The sequence below is a fragment of the Gavialis gangeticus genome, unplaced genomic scaffold (genome assembly GCF_001723915.1).
Source record: "Gavialis gangeticus isolate Ggan-Ray unplaced genomic scaffold, GavGan_comp1, whole genome shotgun sequence".
In the NCBI taxonomy this organism is placed as follows: Eukaryota; Metazoa; Chordata; order Crocodylia; family Gavialidae; genus Gavialis; species Gavialis gangeticus.
The window spans coordinates 5,190,922-5,206,182 of record NW_017729012.1 but is presented as its reverse complement, the minus strand read 5'-3'; the positions used below and the strand labels follow the sequence as shown (position 1 = coordinate 5,206,182).

General features: G+C 47.1%; 1 protein-coding gene across 6 annotated transcripts in view; it reads right to left on the bottom strand.

Annotated features, from left to right (window-relative positions):
* The window catches only part of ACACA (acetyl-CoA carboxylase alpha), a 197,607-nt gene that overhangs the window by 160,369 nt on the left and 21,977 nt on the right, over positions 1 to 15,261 (bottom strand). For all 6 annotated transcript variants that reach the window (XM_019511101.1, XM_019511095.1, XM_019511097.1 and 3 more), the window contains 9 exons: positions 10,337 to 10,469; positions 9,115 to 9,253; positions 8,079 to 8,188; positions 7,535 to 7,616; positions 6,010 to 6,108; positions 5,536 to 5,642; positions 4,640 to 4,750; positions 3,144 to 3,353; positions 2,222 to 2,392 (listed from right to left, as the gene is read on the bottom strand). In XM_019511101.1, coding sequence (XP_019366646.1) covers positions 2,222 to 2,392; positions 3,144 to 3,353; positions 4,640 to 4,750; positions 5,536 to 5,642; positions 6,010 to 6,108; positions 7,535 to 7,616; positions 8,079 to 8,188; positions 9,115 to 9,253; positions 10,337 to 10,469 — 1,162 coding nt within the window. The remainder of the gene's footprint in view (positions 1 to 2,221; positions 2,393 to 3,143; positions 3,354 to 4,639; positions 4,751 to 5,535; positions 5,643 to 6,009; positions 6,109 to 7,534; positions 7,617 to 8,078; positions 8,189 to 9,114; positions 9,254 to 10,336; positions 10,470 to 15,261) is intronic.

The following is a 15,261-nucleotide window of genomic DNA, read 5'->3' as shown; positions in this document are numbered from 1 at the left end:
AGGTTAGATGAACACCTTGCTGGGGTCATTTAACCCCAGTACTCTTTCCTGCCATGGCAGGGGGTCGGACTAGATGATCTTCTCAGGTCCCTTCCGACCCTAGAAACTATGAAACTATGAACATCCAGAAAGGAAGTCATTAGCCCAGGCTCAAACAGAGAGCCTATGGAACAGGTGGGAATAGAATCATAACCCTTTAACTACCTGTCCTGTGCCCTACTTCTCGAATCGTGCTGCTTCTCCAGTAGACAAGATAGGCCCCCTGTGTATGTGAACTATGCACATATCCCATCTGCAGGATGGGTAACCCATTCAAGGTGCAAGTCCAAGATACTCTAAATGAACCCTGAGGCCTAGAAACGGCTGACAGAATCCTAACCACTACACAGCTGACTGGTAATCTCTAAATTCAGGGGCAGGATCTAACTGTACTTCTATGAAATTATGTCAGGCAAAGTAGGCAATGGGACTATAGGCAGCACTGCAGACTGATCAGACCCAAGTGCCTAAGCATCTGGCACATGAGGGAGCTATCTCAGTTTCCTCAGAAGTCTCAGGACTAACAAGATGGGCAGAGATGCGTGTCAAGCAAACGAGGAAGGCATCTGAACAGCTGAAGAATTCTAGACGTCTTGGCAGGTAGAGAGCTCCAGCAAAATCTGATAACGAAATGACTCCAAAGATGAATGGCAGCTGGGCCAAGTGGAGATGACCGGGCCGTCTGCTGAAACAGCATGTGGCTGGAGTGTTGACTGCCAGCACTATGACAGTGAATCTTTGCAGTAAGGAAAGGTAGGTGGGGAGGGGAGGGGGAAGGTCACCTTTTTGTTGGGGTGAGCTTTGCAAAGCAGTGCACTCAATTTGATGGTGTCCACTGTTCAGTCTGTCACCCAATGCAATCACATCTAAATGCATCTTCTGATCACTTTCAAAATGTCAGGAGGTGTCCTAGGCATCATCGGGCAGAATTGTATGGCATTTGTACACATTTGTGCTGCAGCACCGGGTGCTTTCAAAAGCACCTGGTGCTGCATTACATGCAGTTGTATAAGCGGCAAAAGGTATTTTAGTTCAGAAGTGCATCGCCGCCATTTTCTGCGCACTGACAAGCATTTCGCCACTTATATAACTGTATGCGATGGAGCACAGTATGCATCAGCTCGCATGTGGAGCAGACTCGATTAATTGAGTCTGCTCTAATGCACCGGATCTCCAGCACATCAGAGCACAAAAATGTATGTGCCCCAAACAATTATGGTGAAAAATGAAACTGAAAGGGAGGGTTCGGGGCACAGTGAGCTTGGCATTTGGTCAACAGAGCTACCATCTCTCTAGCTGTCCATCTAAACAGTGCACCTTATCTCCGCTCTGTTCATCCAAGCCATTACAATTTAAGAAGCCTGGCACCCTGTAAGCTGGGAGGAAACAAAAAAAAAAAAAAAGATGAAGACACCTTAGAATGGTGGAGCCTGGTATGTGGGGAGGGAACAGAGATGCACACAAAGGTCCTGGCAGTGGGGGTGAGAGGGTACAAGGACTTCTGATAGGGAGCAGAATGGATACCCACACGTGGAAAGAAAAGGACAATGATGGCTCACACAGAAACCTGGTAAGAGGAACAGGAGATGGGGCTGGAGGGCATCCTTGAAATAGAGGCAAACAGGAAGACTGCATACAGAGAACTTGCTGAGAAGCAAGGAAGGACATAAGGTGTCCCCGCTGCATGCAGCCAATGCATATTATAGAAGTAACACAGTGGGTGACCCCTTGGGGTATTCCAAGAGCCAACTTGACAAACAGCCTTTGCATTATAAAAGTGAACAAGCCACTTCTTTCCTCAGAAGAGCCAACAAATCTGGATATCTCATTGAATCAAACACACCACCACAATGGCCAAGCACTTTTCAGTGCTGCAGAAAGATCAAGGGGCTGACCTCTATCTGGGACAGTTAAGTATACATGAGCATATGGGCCATATGTACTAGCTCTGCTGTTAACATGATCTCTGGCTTCATGCTTTCTCTCAGATCAGTCTTGTTACTTGCTCTCTTGTACAATGAGAGTACGACTCACTTAAGGATACCGTAAGTAGTGGGAGTGACTCCGGTGAGAGTCTCACCTACACAGACTCTGGCAGAGCAGGTTTTACATGTTCAGACAGCTCTAACATCCCACACTAAATTCTCTTAAAAACTTTGTAGGCCTGGACCAGATGACTCACCTGAAGCTGTGCTGCAGGCAGGTTCACGTCAGCCACCATCTCCGTGCAGGGGTGTTCTACCTGCAGCCGGGGATTCAGCTCAAGGAAGTAGAAGCTCCCGTCCTGGCTGTAGAGATACTCCACTGTCCCAGCACTCACATACCCCACCATCTTGGCAAGCTTTACCGCGCACTGAAACATGGCATGGGGAAAATGTTAAGCACGACTTCTCCAATTTCAACCACTACTGCTCTATCCATCACTCCCATCCACTTCAATCTTTGTTGCTGGAAACCTAACATAACCCCAAGTATGAGAGGCACCTCATTCAGAGCAATTCCTGGCAGAAGGAATAATTTCACAGCTTCTTCAATTACAGTTTTTAAAGGGAAATTTATTAACCCCTGTAGAACTTACTCAGAAGGAATCTGACAGCTCCCTGCACCTTTCTGTGAATGCATCAGTATGTATATCAATGGTCACTGACCACTTTGGATTACTGGGCAAAAATGCTTTAGGTCCCATGGTCTTCCCCTTAAAAAAAACAATGGACGTTTGGTAAACTGAAGGTAGTGGGGGGGAGGTATGTGTTTTACTCAGTCCCCCTTTTAAACTCAAACCAACCAGCACAAAACCATACTGCAAATCATTCAACAAATTTGACCAGCAAACTTCTCAGACGTCTTCAGAAGCCAAACACCAAGAGCTGATTTCCATCACTACTAAAATAACGTGTACACTTCTGATACAGGACACTGTGGCACAAAAAAAGCTACACAACTGTCCAGGAAATGTAAGTGCTCATCTCCAAATGCTGACTCCATGCTATTTTAAGCAATTGCTACTGGTTTTGAAGTCTGGGAAGTCAGAGAACTGCTCTTTCTGGGCTGCACTTTTTCTCCTCAAAAGGCAAAGAAATGAGACTCCACCAAACCACACAGACCTGCTCCATGTGTTCGAACACCACGATGGTAGCAATGGACGCCGGAGCCTCTTCAATGATCTTCTGATGCCTGCGCTGCACTGAGCAATCACGGCCAAAGAGGGAAATGGCATTGCCATACTGATCCGCAAGGATCTGCACCTCCAGGTGGCGGGACTGCTTGGCCAGTCTCATCACGAAGATCGGCGAGCCCGGGACTTCAGCTTGCACCTGCCACAGAGACAGTAATGCAAACCAACTCTGCTTCCCCTCCTCCTTACTTCCCCAACTGCCTCGCTGTAAGCAGCTGTTCACATTGTAAAGAACTGGCACAGGGTCTCACCTACATGACCGAACATTAGAAATGGGAACATTCTGCATTCCCACCTCCCTCCCAAGGACTCAAAGCACTTTACAAGTATGATTGAGCTAACTCTCCCACCACTTGGCAAAGATGGGAACTTATTTTAATCCTACTGCAGATGGAGAAACTGAGGAACAGAGGAAATAAGTGACTTGCTCTAGGTCTCAAAGGAAGGCTGTGGCAAAGCTGGGAATACCAACAAGGCTCAGAACTCCAGATGGCCAATGCTTCCATGTAGCTACAAGACCACCAGGCCCCTCTTCCAATCTCATAGATGGGAAAGGATATTTGAGGCTCAAAATTGATTGCCAAGCCAAAATGAATGCAAGGTCCAGGAGTGTTCTGCTAATACATAGCGATTTCTAAGCCAAAACAAACTCTCTAACCATCTCTGTGCAGACTAAGCAATAAGGTACATTCTGGTAAAATTGAGCTCTGGCAATGTTCTAGGGTCTGCTGCCTCTTTATGGAAATGCGCTCCTCTTAAAGGAATCCAAAACTTTCCCTCAGCATCAGATGGCACGAGGATCATAACAGAGGGGGAAAAAGTGCAGAGATGAAAAAAAAGTGCTGCTATTTGTTGCCACACAGACACAAAAAAGGAACACAACCTTGCAATATCTGACAATGGCCACAAACCCAGAGCCATGCTGTAAGAACACTTCATACCAAGAGAGAAATCAGTTCTCCCTGAATATCCGTAACTACTTCAAGTATGTTCTTTCAGGATGAACAGTTGCAAGATCTGCTTTGAGCCATTAATTGCTGGAACCATCCTGTATTTCAGGTATGCATAATTACAGTATATCCTCCATTATCTAAACCTCATTTAGACAAAACTGGGTCGTGACAGTCGGCATCTAGTAGTAGCTACAATTATGGAGTATTCTCGTGCTTACTAGGAAGCAGATTATTCAGTTTCTCCCATGACAATTGGGAAACTGTGGTCTTTCTAGACAGATGGAAAACCTAGTGAAAGAACTATGGCTCTAAGGCAAAGCTGTCAGGTCTCTAGAGTTCAGAGCATTGATGGATGTGACACAGGTTTTCTTGGCTACTCAAGTTCCCTGAGAATCTCCCTCCAAGTCATTCAGACCATTTGTGGTGACTTCCATGCCAGAAACAGGACATCCCAAATGAAAGAGAGAGTTACCTGTCTGAAGAGATTGGGGAAATCATCGGCATTGTTAACTTTCCTGATTCCTTTTCCTCCTCCACCTTCAGAGGCCTTGATCATGACTGGGTAGCCAACTTCCTCAGCAGCCTGACCAAGGCAGGAAGAGAAAACACAGGATAAACATAAAGGCTGTTCAGCAGCTTGCTCACAGGAGTTGGGAACTTCACTCCATTTCCTTGTTGGCAGGTGTCAAAGGAACATGCCATCATAAGACAATTTCTTAGCATTTCTGAAATAAGGTCTAGATTCACAGACACTCCTTTGGCCCCTATACAGATCTCCAATTGGGAAGCAAGGGACATTTGAAGAAGAAACACATGCTGCCAGCTCATTACTTTAATAATGATGTTAGCCTCTACAGGTGCCACTTCCCCAAAATGTTTTCTCTTGCTGCCCATATTGACTTAAGACTTATGAATTAGATAGAAAAGTGTTAGATAAGCACATAAGAGCTACTAAGGTATAACGAAATAGTTGACTTTTGTTTCCCTGTTCCCTCTTTCCCTCGCAAAAGCTCAAATTGTGACCAAAAAACCCTTCTAGTGGTCCAAGTTTCCTTGGAGAAATAAAGAAGGGTTAAAGCAAGGGCAAGCAAACCAAACAAAGAGACATTCCTTGAACATAAATCAAGAACCAAAACAGAGCCCGCAGCAAGGCACAGCTTCATTTTCACCTACCTTCCCCTATCCCAGATTTTCACACACCTCTGCCCTTCAGCATGCTGGCCGGTGCCAGAAACAGGAAATGCTGTCAGTCACATGAGAAAAATCATGCTTTGAATTCCACTGGCAATCAAACCACCCGGCCTCTTGAGCTGTGTAGCTAAGTCATTCTTTCTAGCATAGGCCAAGGGCATCCAAGCATCCACCTACCCGCAACCCATCGTCCACATCCTTCACATAACCCTTTTCATACAGCTCCTGCGGGACATTCAAGATGCGCTTCTGAAGATCATTCTCCTGCCAGTCCACACGAAGGCCTGAAATACAAACATCCCCCATGAAGTAACAAAATACAGCATCTCTTGCACGTACTGCTCTCTACCATCTCCCTTGTTGGAGTACTTGCATCTAGGCACTGAAAACCCAACACTGGAGAGAAAGGAAGGAGGAGTTTGGGGATTTGGGAAGCCCCCAACCAAGACTGACAGTCAATCTAATTGAATTGCACAGGAATCACAAAGCCCATGGGATCACATACAGCAAATTGGCCACATCTAATAGACTGATTTTTAATAGTTCACAGGCATGTCCTAAACAGGAGTGGGGGGGAGGGATTAGGGAGGCAGCAAGGAAAGGAGAACATAACAGTAATCTTCATGGTACAACCAAGACTCATTTTCTTACCACTGCCACTCCAGGGGAGAGTTGGGATGCCTGCTGTTTGAGCCACTATTGAAGATGCAATTTTATCCCCCAAAGCCCACATGGCTTGGCTTGGGGGACCTGAAAAAACAAGAAAGGTGCATGATGCAGGACAGGCTATGTAACATCACCCTACCACATTCTATTAACAAGAACATTTTTGGCATGCTCCACTCCCAGGCAGTGCTATTCCCTCACCCATTCATCCTGCATATACTGTCCAGTCTCTCCTGGATGACCCTGGCTCCCTGGGCTCTTGCAAAGAGTAACTGGTATTAAGTTTCTACCTTAAGTCTCTTCCTGAATAGTAATTCAGTTTCCTAATGAAGTCTCAGTTCTGTACATTTTGCACATACAGAACTTGGACTGACTTTACTAGAAGTTTCCTTGCATAGCACTGAAGTATCTGTCCAATAAGAGGCAAGTCCGAGCCACCACCTTTGCATCCAGACTTTCCCGATGGTCAAGGTTATAGTTTGGCTCATTATACAGAAAAGGTCAGTCATGAAATCTAGAACTGGGGGACAAGCAGCCCTGAAGTTCAGGCGTGGGAGGAACATGTTCAGAACTGGCCTTACAGTTCAGGCTCATCTTTAGTTTAAACATACCCCAAGGATCAAAATTATACACAACATTCAAATTCCTCTATGAATATCATAACATTGAAGATATTATGCGATTTCTAGTATATGCATCATATTACCCTGAGCAACTCAGGCAGTCAGGCCAATGATGCTGTTTCCCAGACAGCAGTACTCATGTACTACCTTTTAGCTCAGCAGCACTTAACCAGGCCTAATTTAGACACTTGCTCTTTAAAATTAATGAGAGGCTTTTTACTTTGGGTGGAGGGGGAGGAAGAAAGGAATTTCCACTTTAACAGGATTTTCTGAGCTTGTATCTTAACGCACACCTGACACTGTTCCCCAGACCACCGAACCTATTTATTAGCTCAATTAACAAACTGAGACACCCAAAAAGGTGCTGGTTTTCTCATCCTTCCCAACACCTACTTAAACTCAAAAGAAGCAACATACAAAATGCAAAAAAAATAAGCACTGGAGGCAGGCCTGAAACCAAGCACCCCAGAACTTCAGCAACCTGCAGATATGACTCAGGCAGTTTGGACCTACTTCTAATAAGAACTAGCCAGAGGCTGCTAGAAGACACAGCATCCCTTTGTATATGAGAAGCGTAATGAATCTTCTTAGCACAACACAATCCCAATCCCAAACCTTACCCCAAGAAAAAGTCTTTCCTAATTCCTAATCTTTTTCCCTTTGGTTAGCAGAAAGAGATTCTCTCACTGGGAAGTACATTTTACTGCCATAAAGGGGCAGGGTGTACTGCCCGGAGTACTTCTGCTGGGCTTGTATTCATAAGCTCTAGGGTACAGCTCTTTCTCTTAGGTGTTGGGTTTTCTATCATTTTGAACACATGGTTATAAGCGAGGTGTAGACAGAATTACACTTCAGCACGCTTCAGAGCCAAATTAATGTGTTCTTACCCATGAAGGCAATTCCATTCTTGTGAAGGAGCTCTGGTAGTTTGGGGTTCTCAGAAGCATGACCCCAGCCAGCCCACACAGCCTAGAGGGGAATACAACATCATTCATTCCTCACAGTTGCAAAAGGAGTCGGGAAACAATTCAAATAATAATACCACCATCAAAAAGAGGGAGCTTCGAGAATGTCCTTTCCCCAACAAACAGGTTCCAATCTTGCATCATTTATAAACTTGATTGTGCAACTAGCACTTAGTTCAGAGAGCACACCACATCTTGCAGCCAAGTCCCCTCAAAAAGACACCAGTGTAACAAGCTTTGTGGCACTCTAGCAGAGATGTGTTAGGTACCACAGTATCCGCTGCAAGCACCTGTAGTTGGGAAACCAACCCCATCCCACTGCATGGCATCCTTCATCACTTCTGTGATTATTCCCAAATGTCTGCTGCTCCCCATACCATTTCTCTGACCTCATGACTCACGGTCAGAGCACACATTGCTCAGTTGTGCCTTTCAAGCAGTAAATTCTGCCTGTGGCCTCTCTCACCTGCACTGGAATCCGTTTTGCGATATCCAGAATCAATTCAACATTTGCATAGTTGTTGTTGTTTGGCCCTCCTGGCACAGGGACATAGTGATCAGCCATTTTAATGTACTCTGTAGACACAAAGAGAGCTACATTTAATTCCTGGGTCTGTCACACAACATTCAATGTTAAATCCACCCAAAACATATGACAAGACAAATCTTGAAATCCTGACTGAGCTTTCCTCCCTCTGACTTGATGAACCCTCAGGATTTCACTGAACAACAGTTAGCATGTGTATACGACAGAGATGTATTTTTGGCCCCAAAGTCTCTTACAAACAACTAGTAGACCATGTAACCCCCAAACATTTCTATGAAGCAGTTCAGTGCTCTTCCCTATTTGAAGGAGGGGGGAAGGGGAGTGGAGGTTAAGTGTTTTGGCCAAAGTTACACAGCAAGTCACTGGCAGAGCCAAGAACTGCATGCCAACAGCTGAATCCCCAGGCTTTCACTCCCCAAAAGCCCCTGCTGAGACACCTAGATTGCTCTCACCCCTAAAGGAGATCAGTAAACATAGTTCCTAGTCACAGATCGATGCATATTTGCATCTGTGAGGAAATAAAACACTCCAGAAGTAATCTTGTGTGTCCAATACACTCAGCTTAACTTGCATTTGCCTTTAGTACCAAGGTTATCTCAAAAGGTTGCCAGGTTTAAGACAGAAAGCAAGCACTCAGTAAAGGTTTTCTATACTTGCATCTTATTTGCAGTGAATGTGGGTCAAAGTTAAAAGTGTGATAACAAACAGAGCCCAGAGCTTGAGATAGGAAATCTTCCGGTCAGCTCTGAAAGGGTTTTTAATGAGTCAGTTACTCAACAGCTCATTTGAGATCACCCAACAAGGGCTCTGCATTCTTGCTGGTTTCAGATGAAAGTGCTTAATCTCCTTCCAAGTTAACCTGTCACTGGACAGCAAAGCAATACAGGGTCCCTTGCCACATGCAGTTTTGAGGGAAGAAGTGCACCGTTGACCCTCACTGATTTTTACAGTTCACCTGCATTTGCTTTCAGATCTTCAGGAGTCACCATGACAACGAATCTGATGGCACGCTCATTTCGAAACATCTCATAGGACCAGCGTCGGATGGACCTCATGCATTTCACTGCCGCAATCCCATTATTGGCGATAAGGACCTGGGTGAATTAGAAAGAGGGCAGGGAGTAGACAACAAGAAAGAGGGTCCCAAGAAAAAGCCAAGAAAGACCTCAGTTCAACAAGAGCATTCCCCTTCTAGATCAGCCAACTCCAAAATTAGTTCTTGCTTGACTGTCGATCATTCCAGGTCATGGTGTACGCATGATCGATCACCCAGACCTTTGATGAATACGGCTAGTTTTTTTGGAGGAGTGGAGGCTGCCCAGACCTCTTCCATCCCCCCTTTAGGCCACTGAGACAGAATCCAAAGGCCAGATTGAGTCCAGACATTTGGTGCCTCCATGGCTGTATTTGTCTGAGAATCGAACCCAGGTCTCCTGTGCAGCACACAAAGATCCTACCACCGAACCACAGAAGACCCTGAGCAGGTATGACTGTACTGGAAACAAGTTCTTGCCAACAGCATGTAAATGGCAAGGGAAGGAAAAATGGGACCTCTCCCATTAGAGCAGTGATTCTCAACAAGGGTGCTGTGGCATCCTGCAGTGCCACGAGATCCTTTTAAAGGTGCCGCACAGCATTAGCACTGTTAAGTGTGCAAACATCTATGTATGTTTTCCAAGATAAACCCATAGATTTCAAAACAGCAATCCAGAGGCCCAAAACCATTTTGACTTGTGGGCTTTCTGAGTTCTCTGCAACACAGAAATTGCCCTATTATTTTTCCATAGTCAAAAAATGGATGAAAGGTGGAGCTGACATTTTCTGAGAGGTGCCCTTAGTCTAACCAGCAGGAGAACCACTGCCTCAGAGGGATCAAACTGGACTGGACAAAACATTATTAAACATATTCCTACTCTGGCAGCAGAGAAGCACTAGGTCATTCAAGATATGTTTCTAACACCCACAATTGGAAATCTGCTTCAACTTCATCGAGCTTTTTGCTTATATCACATCAGGCAAAACTGATGAGACACAGCATTAAACTAACAGTAAGAGCAGAAACATTACAGGCAGAAATGCAGCTTTTTGCTCTAGAACCACTGATGTCTCCCCTGAGTAACCTGCAGGGAGCATGGCAAGGACACAGCAAGCACTGTTCCAGGTAGCCAGTCACTCACCTTCTCAATGACTTTATTCCCCCCAAAACGAGTAACGAATTCAGCTGGGGAAGCCACAGTGAAATCCCTCTGCAAGTCAACTTTCTTCCGATCTCGGCCTTGCTTTACAAGGTGCAAGCCAGACATACTGGGCCTGAGGAAAAAGGAAAGGTGACTCAGCTGAGCTCTGAGCGCAGGTGGTTGTACCTAACAGGCATCGCCGTTTGTGATTAGGCAAGTTTCCTCCAGGTAACATTCCTTGCGGTGGGTGTCGCAGCTGTTCAGTCTCTCCCAGGGGTAGCTACCTAACAGCCCTGGGCTCTCACGGCTCCCAATACACTCTCAGAGGGTTGCCTGGGCTTTGCAGCAAGCCCTCAGTAATTGCCACAGATGTGGCAGCCAGGATACCTTAAGAAATTTGGGGTGCACTGTCAGGTGGAGGAGGGGTGGCACATAGACTGAGCAGTACATATGAACATTAACCACCACACCTCTCTGCAGAAGGGCAGAAATGATACTGCCCTGTTACACTGCTGCCAATTAATTTATGGAAACAGAGAAGTGGCAAGAAAAGACTGATCGGGCCTAACTGTTCTACCAAGAACACTACAGGTACAGGAACTGTTCTACCAAGCACACTACAGGTACAGTGTCTGTGCAATCACGGCACACAGTCCCTAGGTGTCAATGAGAGGGACAGCCCTTTCTGTAAGTGGCCACCCAGGTACCTTCCAAAGCAGCCAATCTGGCTCAACAGCACAACATAGCTAGCAGTTGTGTCCATCCCCCCCCATACCAGCACTACACTTCCAAGGCAAAAGAGATTCAAAATGTTTCCAGACAGGAATAGACAAGCTCTGCCCTTCAGCTGGTTCAACACGCCTGAATAGTGTGGACAGTCTCACGTTCAAACAAGAGCGATTCCCAGCTCCGCCCCAGTCAGATGGGACGATTGTGGGGAAAACCCTTTCCAGGTGCAAGTTCCTTTCCTGAGAGGTAAAGCACCCCTGGCTTCAGTGGGGTGGTGCAAGGCCTGATTTGCTCATATTTATAAGGCATTTGGAGTTCCCTGGCCAAAGAGCTGCCCACAAAAGCAAAGGGTCCCTCACACATTGTGCATCTGCATCAGTGCAGCCTTCTTAGGACAGCAAGGACATTTGCACCTTGTTTGAAAAGCTTAGCATCTTTATTCTCTTGGGCTTCCACATGGGAAGCCTTGATGAAGCAATAAGTGTCTTAGCTTCCCTTTCTCCGGGTGTTCCCTTTACACATGCATGCAATTGCACAACCTCAACCTTCCCTTCTAATCACACTCACAGAAATTCCCTCTGCCAACAAAAGCCACTGCTTAAACAGCCATCGGGATAATGACATTCAGGGTATTTTTAGTTTCTTTTAATACGCCCCAGCCACTGGACGGAGGAAGGAAGCAGGACCTGAGGAAGAGGCTGCTGTGCACACAGCCACCAGCCAGTCCTCCGCAGGCTGCCAGCTCAGCGACCTCTGACCAAGTCCTGCTCTCAAGCTGGTGGCATTGAGCAACTGCCCTGCCCAGACACAAGGGAAAGGGGTGGAAAAGAGGCTGGATCTTGGAAGAAAAAGAAGTTGAAGGCAGAAGGGTAAAGACCTAAAACCAAAGCAAACCGACCACCGCTATTCAAGAGCCTCCAGTGACGGACAGAGCTAGTGAGTTTGGGGTACTGTGAGCAGTTCCAAGACCCAGGGCTGCCAATGGGAAACTAATTAACTAACTATGCATTTTCCAAAGCCATATTGCAGCAAAGGTTTAGGTGCCCAAGGTAAGCGGCGCACAGCACACACAAAGCTTGAATGCACAGCAGCTTGAGCCAACATGGGTAGGCTCCAGACAGGTTATAAAACCAGGGACACGTGTGTGGCAATCTTGTCTACTGGTTACAATCAGAGTATACTTTTTAAGTTAGACCAGCGTTTCTCAACCCATGGGTCATGACCCAAAAGCGGGTCGCAAGAATATATGAAAGGGTTACAAACAATCATAGAAAAATGTGGAAAGTCACAGATTTTCTCCTTTAAAAGAGAAAAACATGGGAAGCCATGATTTCCCCTTGCTGGCTGGCAGAGTGCAGGGGATCAGGCAGGGGATGCTACGTTACGTGCGTATGCACACATGCACATGGCAGCCAGGCAATGCAGAGAGCAGCTCCCCGCAGATAAGTCTATGGGGCAACAGGGGAAACACAGACAATGCATCGGGGGGGCACATGCCCCCTAGATTTGTGCACCCATAGTGGACATGGGGCTGCAGCCTAGCCAGACTGGCGCAGGAGGGCAAAGCAGGATGGTGAGACTCATTGCTGGGGGTGGAGCCGTGCTCCTCCTTCTGCCACCACTCCCCTCAGGTTATGGCTCTACTCTGGAGGGAAGGTGGGGGGCAGGCAAAGCAAGAGGCCTGAAGAGAGCGGCAGCAGCCAGGCCATGGTGGCAGAGTCATAGCCTGGCACGCACGTGGCTGGCACTGAGAGAAGATGAGGCCAGCACTGCCCTGCCCCCATTACTCCTTGCGCTGCTGATGACACAGCTGGTGTGAGGGTTTTGGTGGCAGCAGCAAGTCTCAATGCCCCACTCTGGGTCCTGTCTGCTGGGCCGCAGAGGCAGCTCCTGCTCATACTAGTCTGGCCAGGCTGGAGCCCCGTGCCCACTAGGGGCACTCCCTGCCTTGATCGACACACTGGGGGGCTGGGGGCTGCACATCAGGAGTGAGGGGCACCAGCAGGGCCGGGGTGGGGGGTGGAGGGGAGTAAGGGGCTAGGTGTTGGGACTGAAAGGCACTGGCAGGGCCATGGGGCTGCGAGTTGGGAGTGAGAGGTACCAGCAAGCCCAGGGGCTGCGAGTCAAGAGTAAGAGGCACCAGCAATCTGCATTGTGCAAATTGCCCATTGATGAATGTCACTTGGGAGTAATGGAGGGTCACATGTTGGTATTGCTGTTAATGCTTTCCTGTTGATGTTGATTTCTGTCTTTAGAATTAAGACCGTTACATGTAATAAGCGTTTTGGGGCCAAAATACTTGTATATTTTCCACTTAAACCATCTACTGGGTCGGGACTGGCCATCAATGTTTATAAATGGGTCCTGGTACAAAAAAGGTTGAGAACCACTGTGCTTTGGAGAATCCATTAAAAGACAGCAGCAGCGCTCAAGCCAGCTCAAACAGAAAAGCACAATCAAGCATACAAACCCCAAATCAAATCCAGATGCAATCAACCCCAGCTGGACTGGAAAGGAAGAGTGGCCTTTGGGTTAAGCTATTGCACTGGGATGCTGGAAATCAGTGTTTGGTTCTTAGCCCAAGAGCCCTGAACAGCAGAACCTCCCTGTGCTTCATCCTGCTAGCAGCTAACATTGTCTCTTCGCCTCCCACCCTTTGGGTATGTAGCTCTTCAGGCTATGAGAAGCTTTGAGGCAGGGAATCTTCTCTTCATGAATACACAGCAGCCATAATGGGGCCCTGATGTCAGTCAAGGCTATTGTCCTACCAATAAAAACATACACGTGGTGTCTGAAATCCAAATCTTGCAGCAGTGCAAGCTGTGCCCTACCTGACAAGCTGCAAACACAAGGCCTGTCTACGCAACCTCCAAGCCTGGGGTTCCTATCAAAAAGCATCTGCCACCCACTGGCCCTACCGAGAACATGGCAAGGTGGCCACCTTAGAGCAGACCTAAGCACACCCCCCATGCTACTATCTTTGGATATGCTTCTTGGTCTGGGTCCCACAGTTCGTACCCGGAGTGATGTGCATGGCATGCTTCTCGGCACAGATGCAGGAGTAGAGGCCAGCAGGTGCTGCCAGACACTTTGCTGATATCAGCATGTGCAGAGGAAAGCCTAGGAAGCAAAGCCATTCTTTGGATCACCTCCGCTGAAGCAGGAAGGGCTTCTGAGCCCAGGGAAGAAGACAAAAGAAGGCACAAACCCAAGGGCAGGAAAACAGAGTGGATGAGCAAGAGAGACACTAAGGCCTGGGGATTTCATCCCCTGGACATGCAATGAACCTGGGAACCTAACTCCTCTACGGCCCTCAAAATCTCTCGGCCTGAGAGTGCAAGAAAAAAGGACAAGGGGGACAGAGGGAGAAGGTGCAAGTGGGTCTGGCTCTTCACTACTGCAAAACAGCTCAGAGACTGGAGCCCAGCAAACAAGCTACATGACGCGTAGCCCGAAGTGCAAAGCAAACACAGCCAAGGAGTCAGGAGGCTGCTCTCAATAACATGCAGTTTGCAGGGAGGCAAAGCAACAACAGGAAAAGGTACAGACTAGGGGTCCAACACTGCAAACACTCGTGCCACGAGTAGTTCTGCTGACTTCAAGGGATTGCTCACCCAAGCAGAAGACACTATGGGGCGCACGAGGCTACAGGTCCAAGACCAAAACACTGAGAATGAGCAAGAATCCTGCTCGTTTCTACCCAATAGGTAGAGCTCAGAGCTGATTCGGTGGCAGGCAGCACACTCACAACATGGAGTCTAGCCACTAACCACAGCTCTGTACCAGACTAGGGCAGGAATAAGGAGTTTTTTCTCCGGGTGGAGAAGGGCTGGCAGTGGAGGGGGAGCAGAGCTTAAAGTTAATGCATTGTGAACAAAGCTGGGTTTATCCTGTGCTACAAAAGCAGCCAGCCCCACTGTACAGTTACAGGCTGAATTACTCAGCCAGGAACATGAAAAAAATCACTCCAAACACAGCTGCAGTGTTCAGTACAACCACCCCTTGCTAGCAAATCCTTCCATGTTTATAAGCCCACCTGAAAGTTCAGCAGAAATTCAAAGAAGATGAGTGCCCATCTTGGGTTTAGCATATTCACTTTCTAGCTATAACACAGCCTCTTTCAGAAAGACAGTGTCTCTAAGCACCTTAGCAAGGAGGAGGGAAAAAAAAAAAAAAAAAAACAAAATCACAGATGA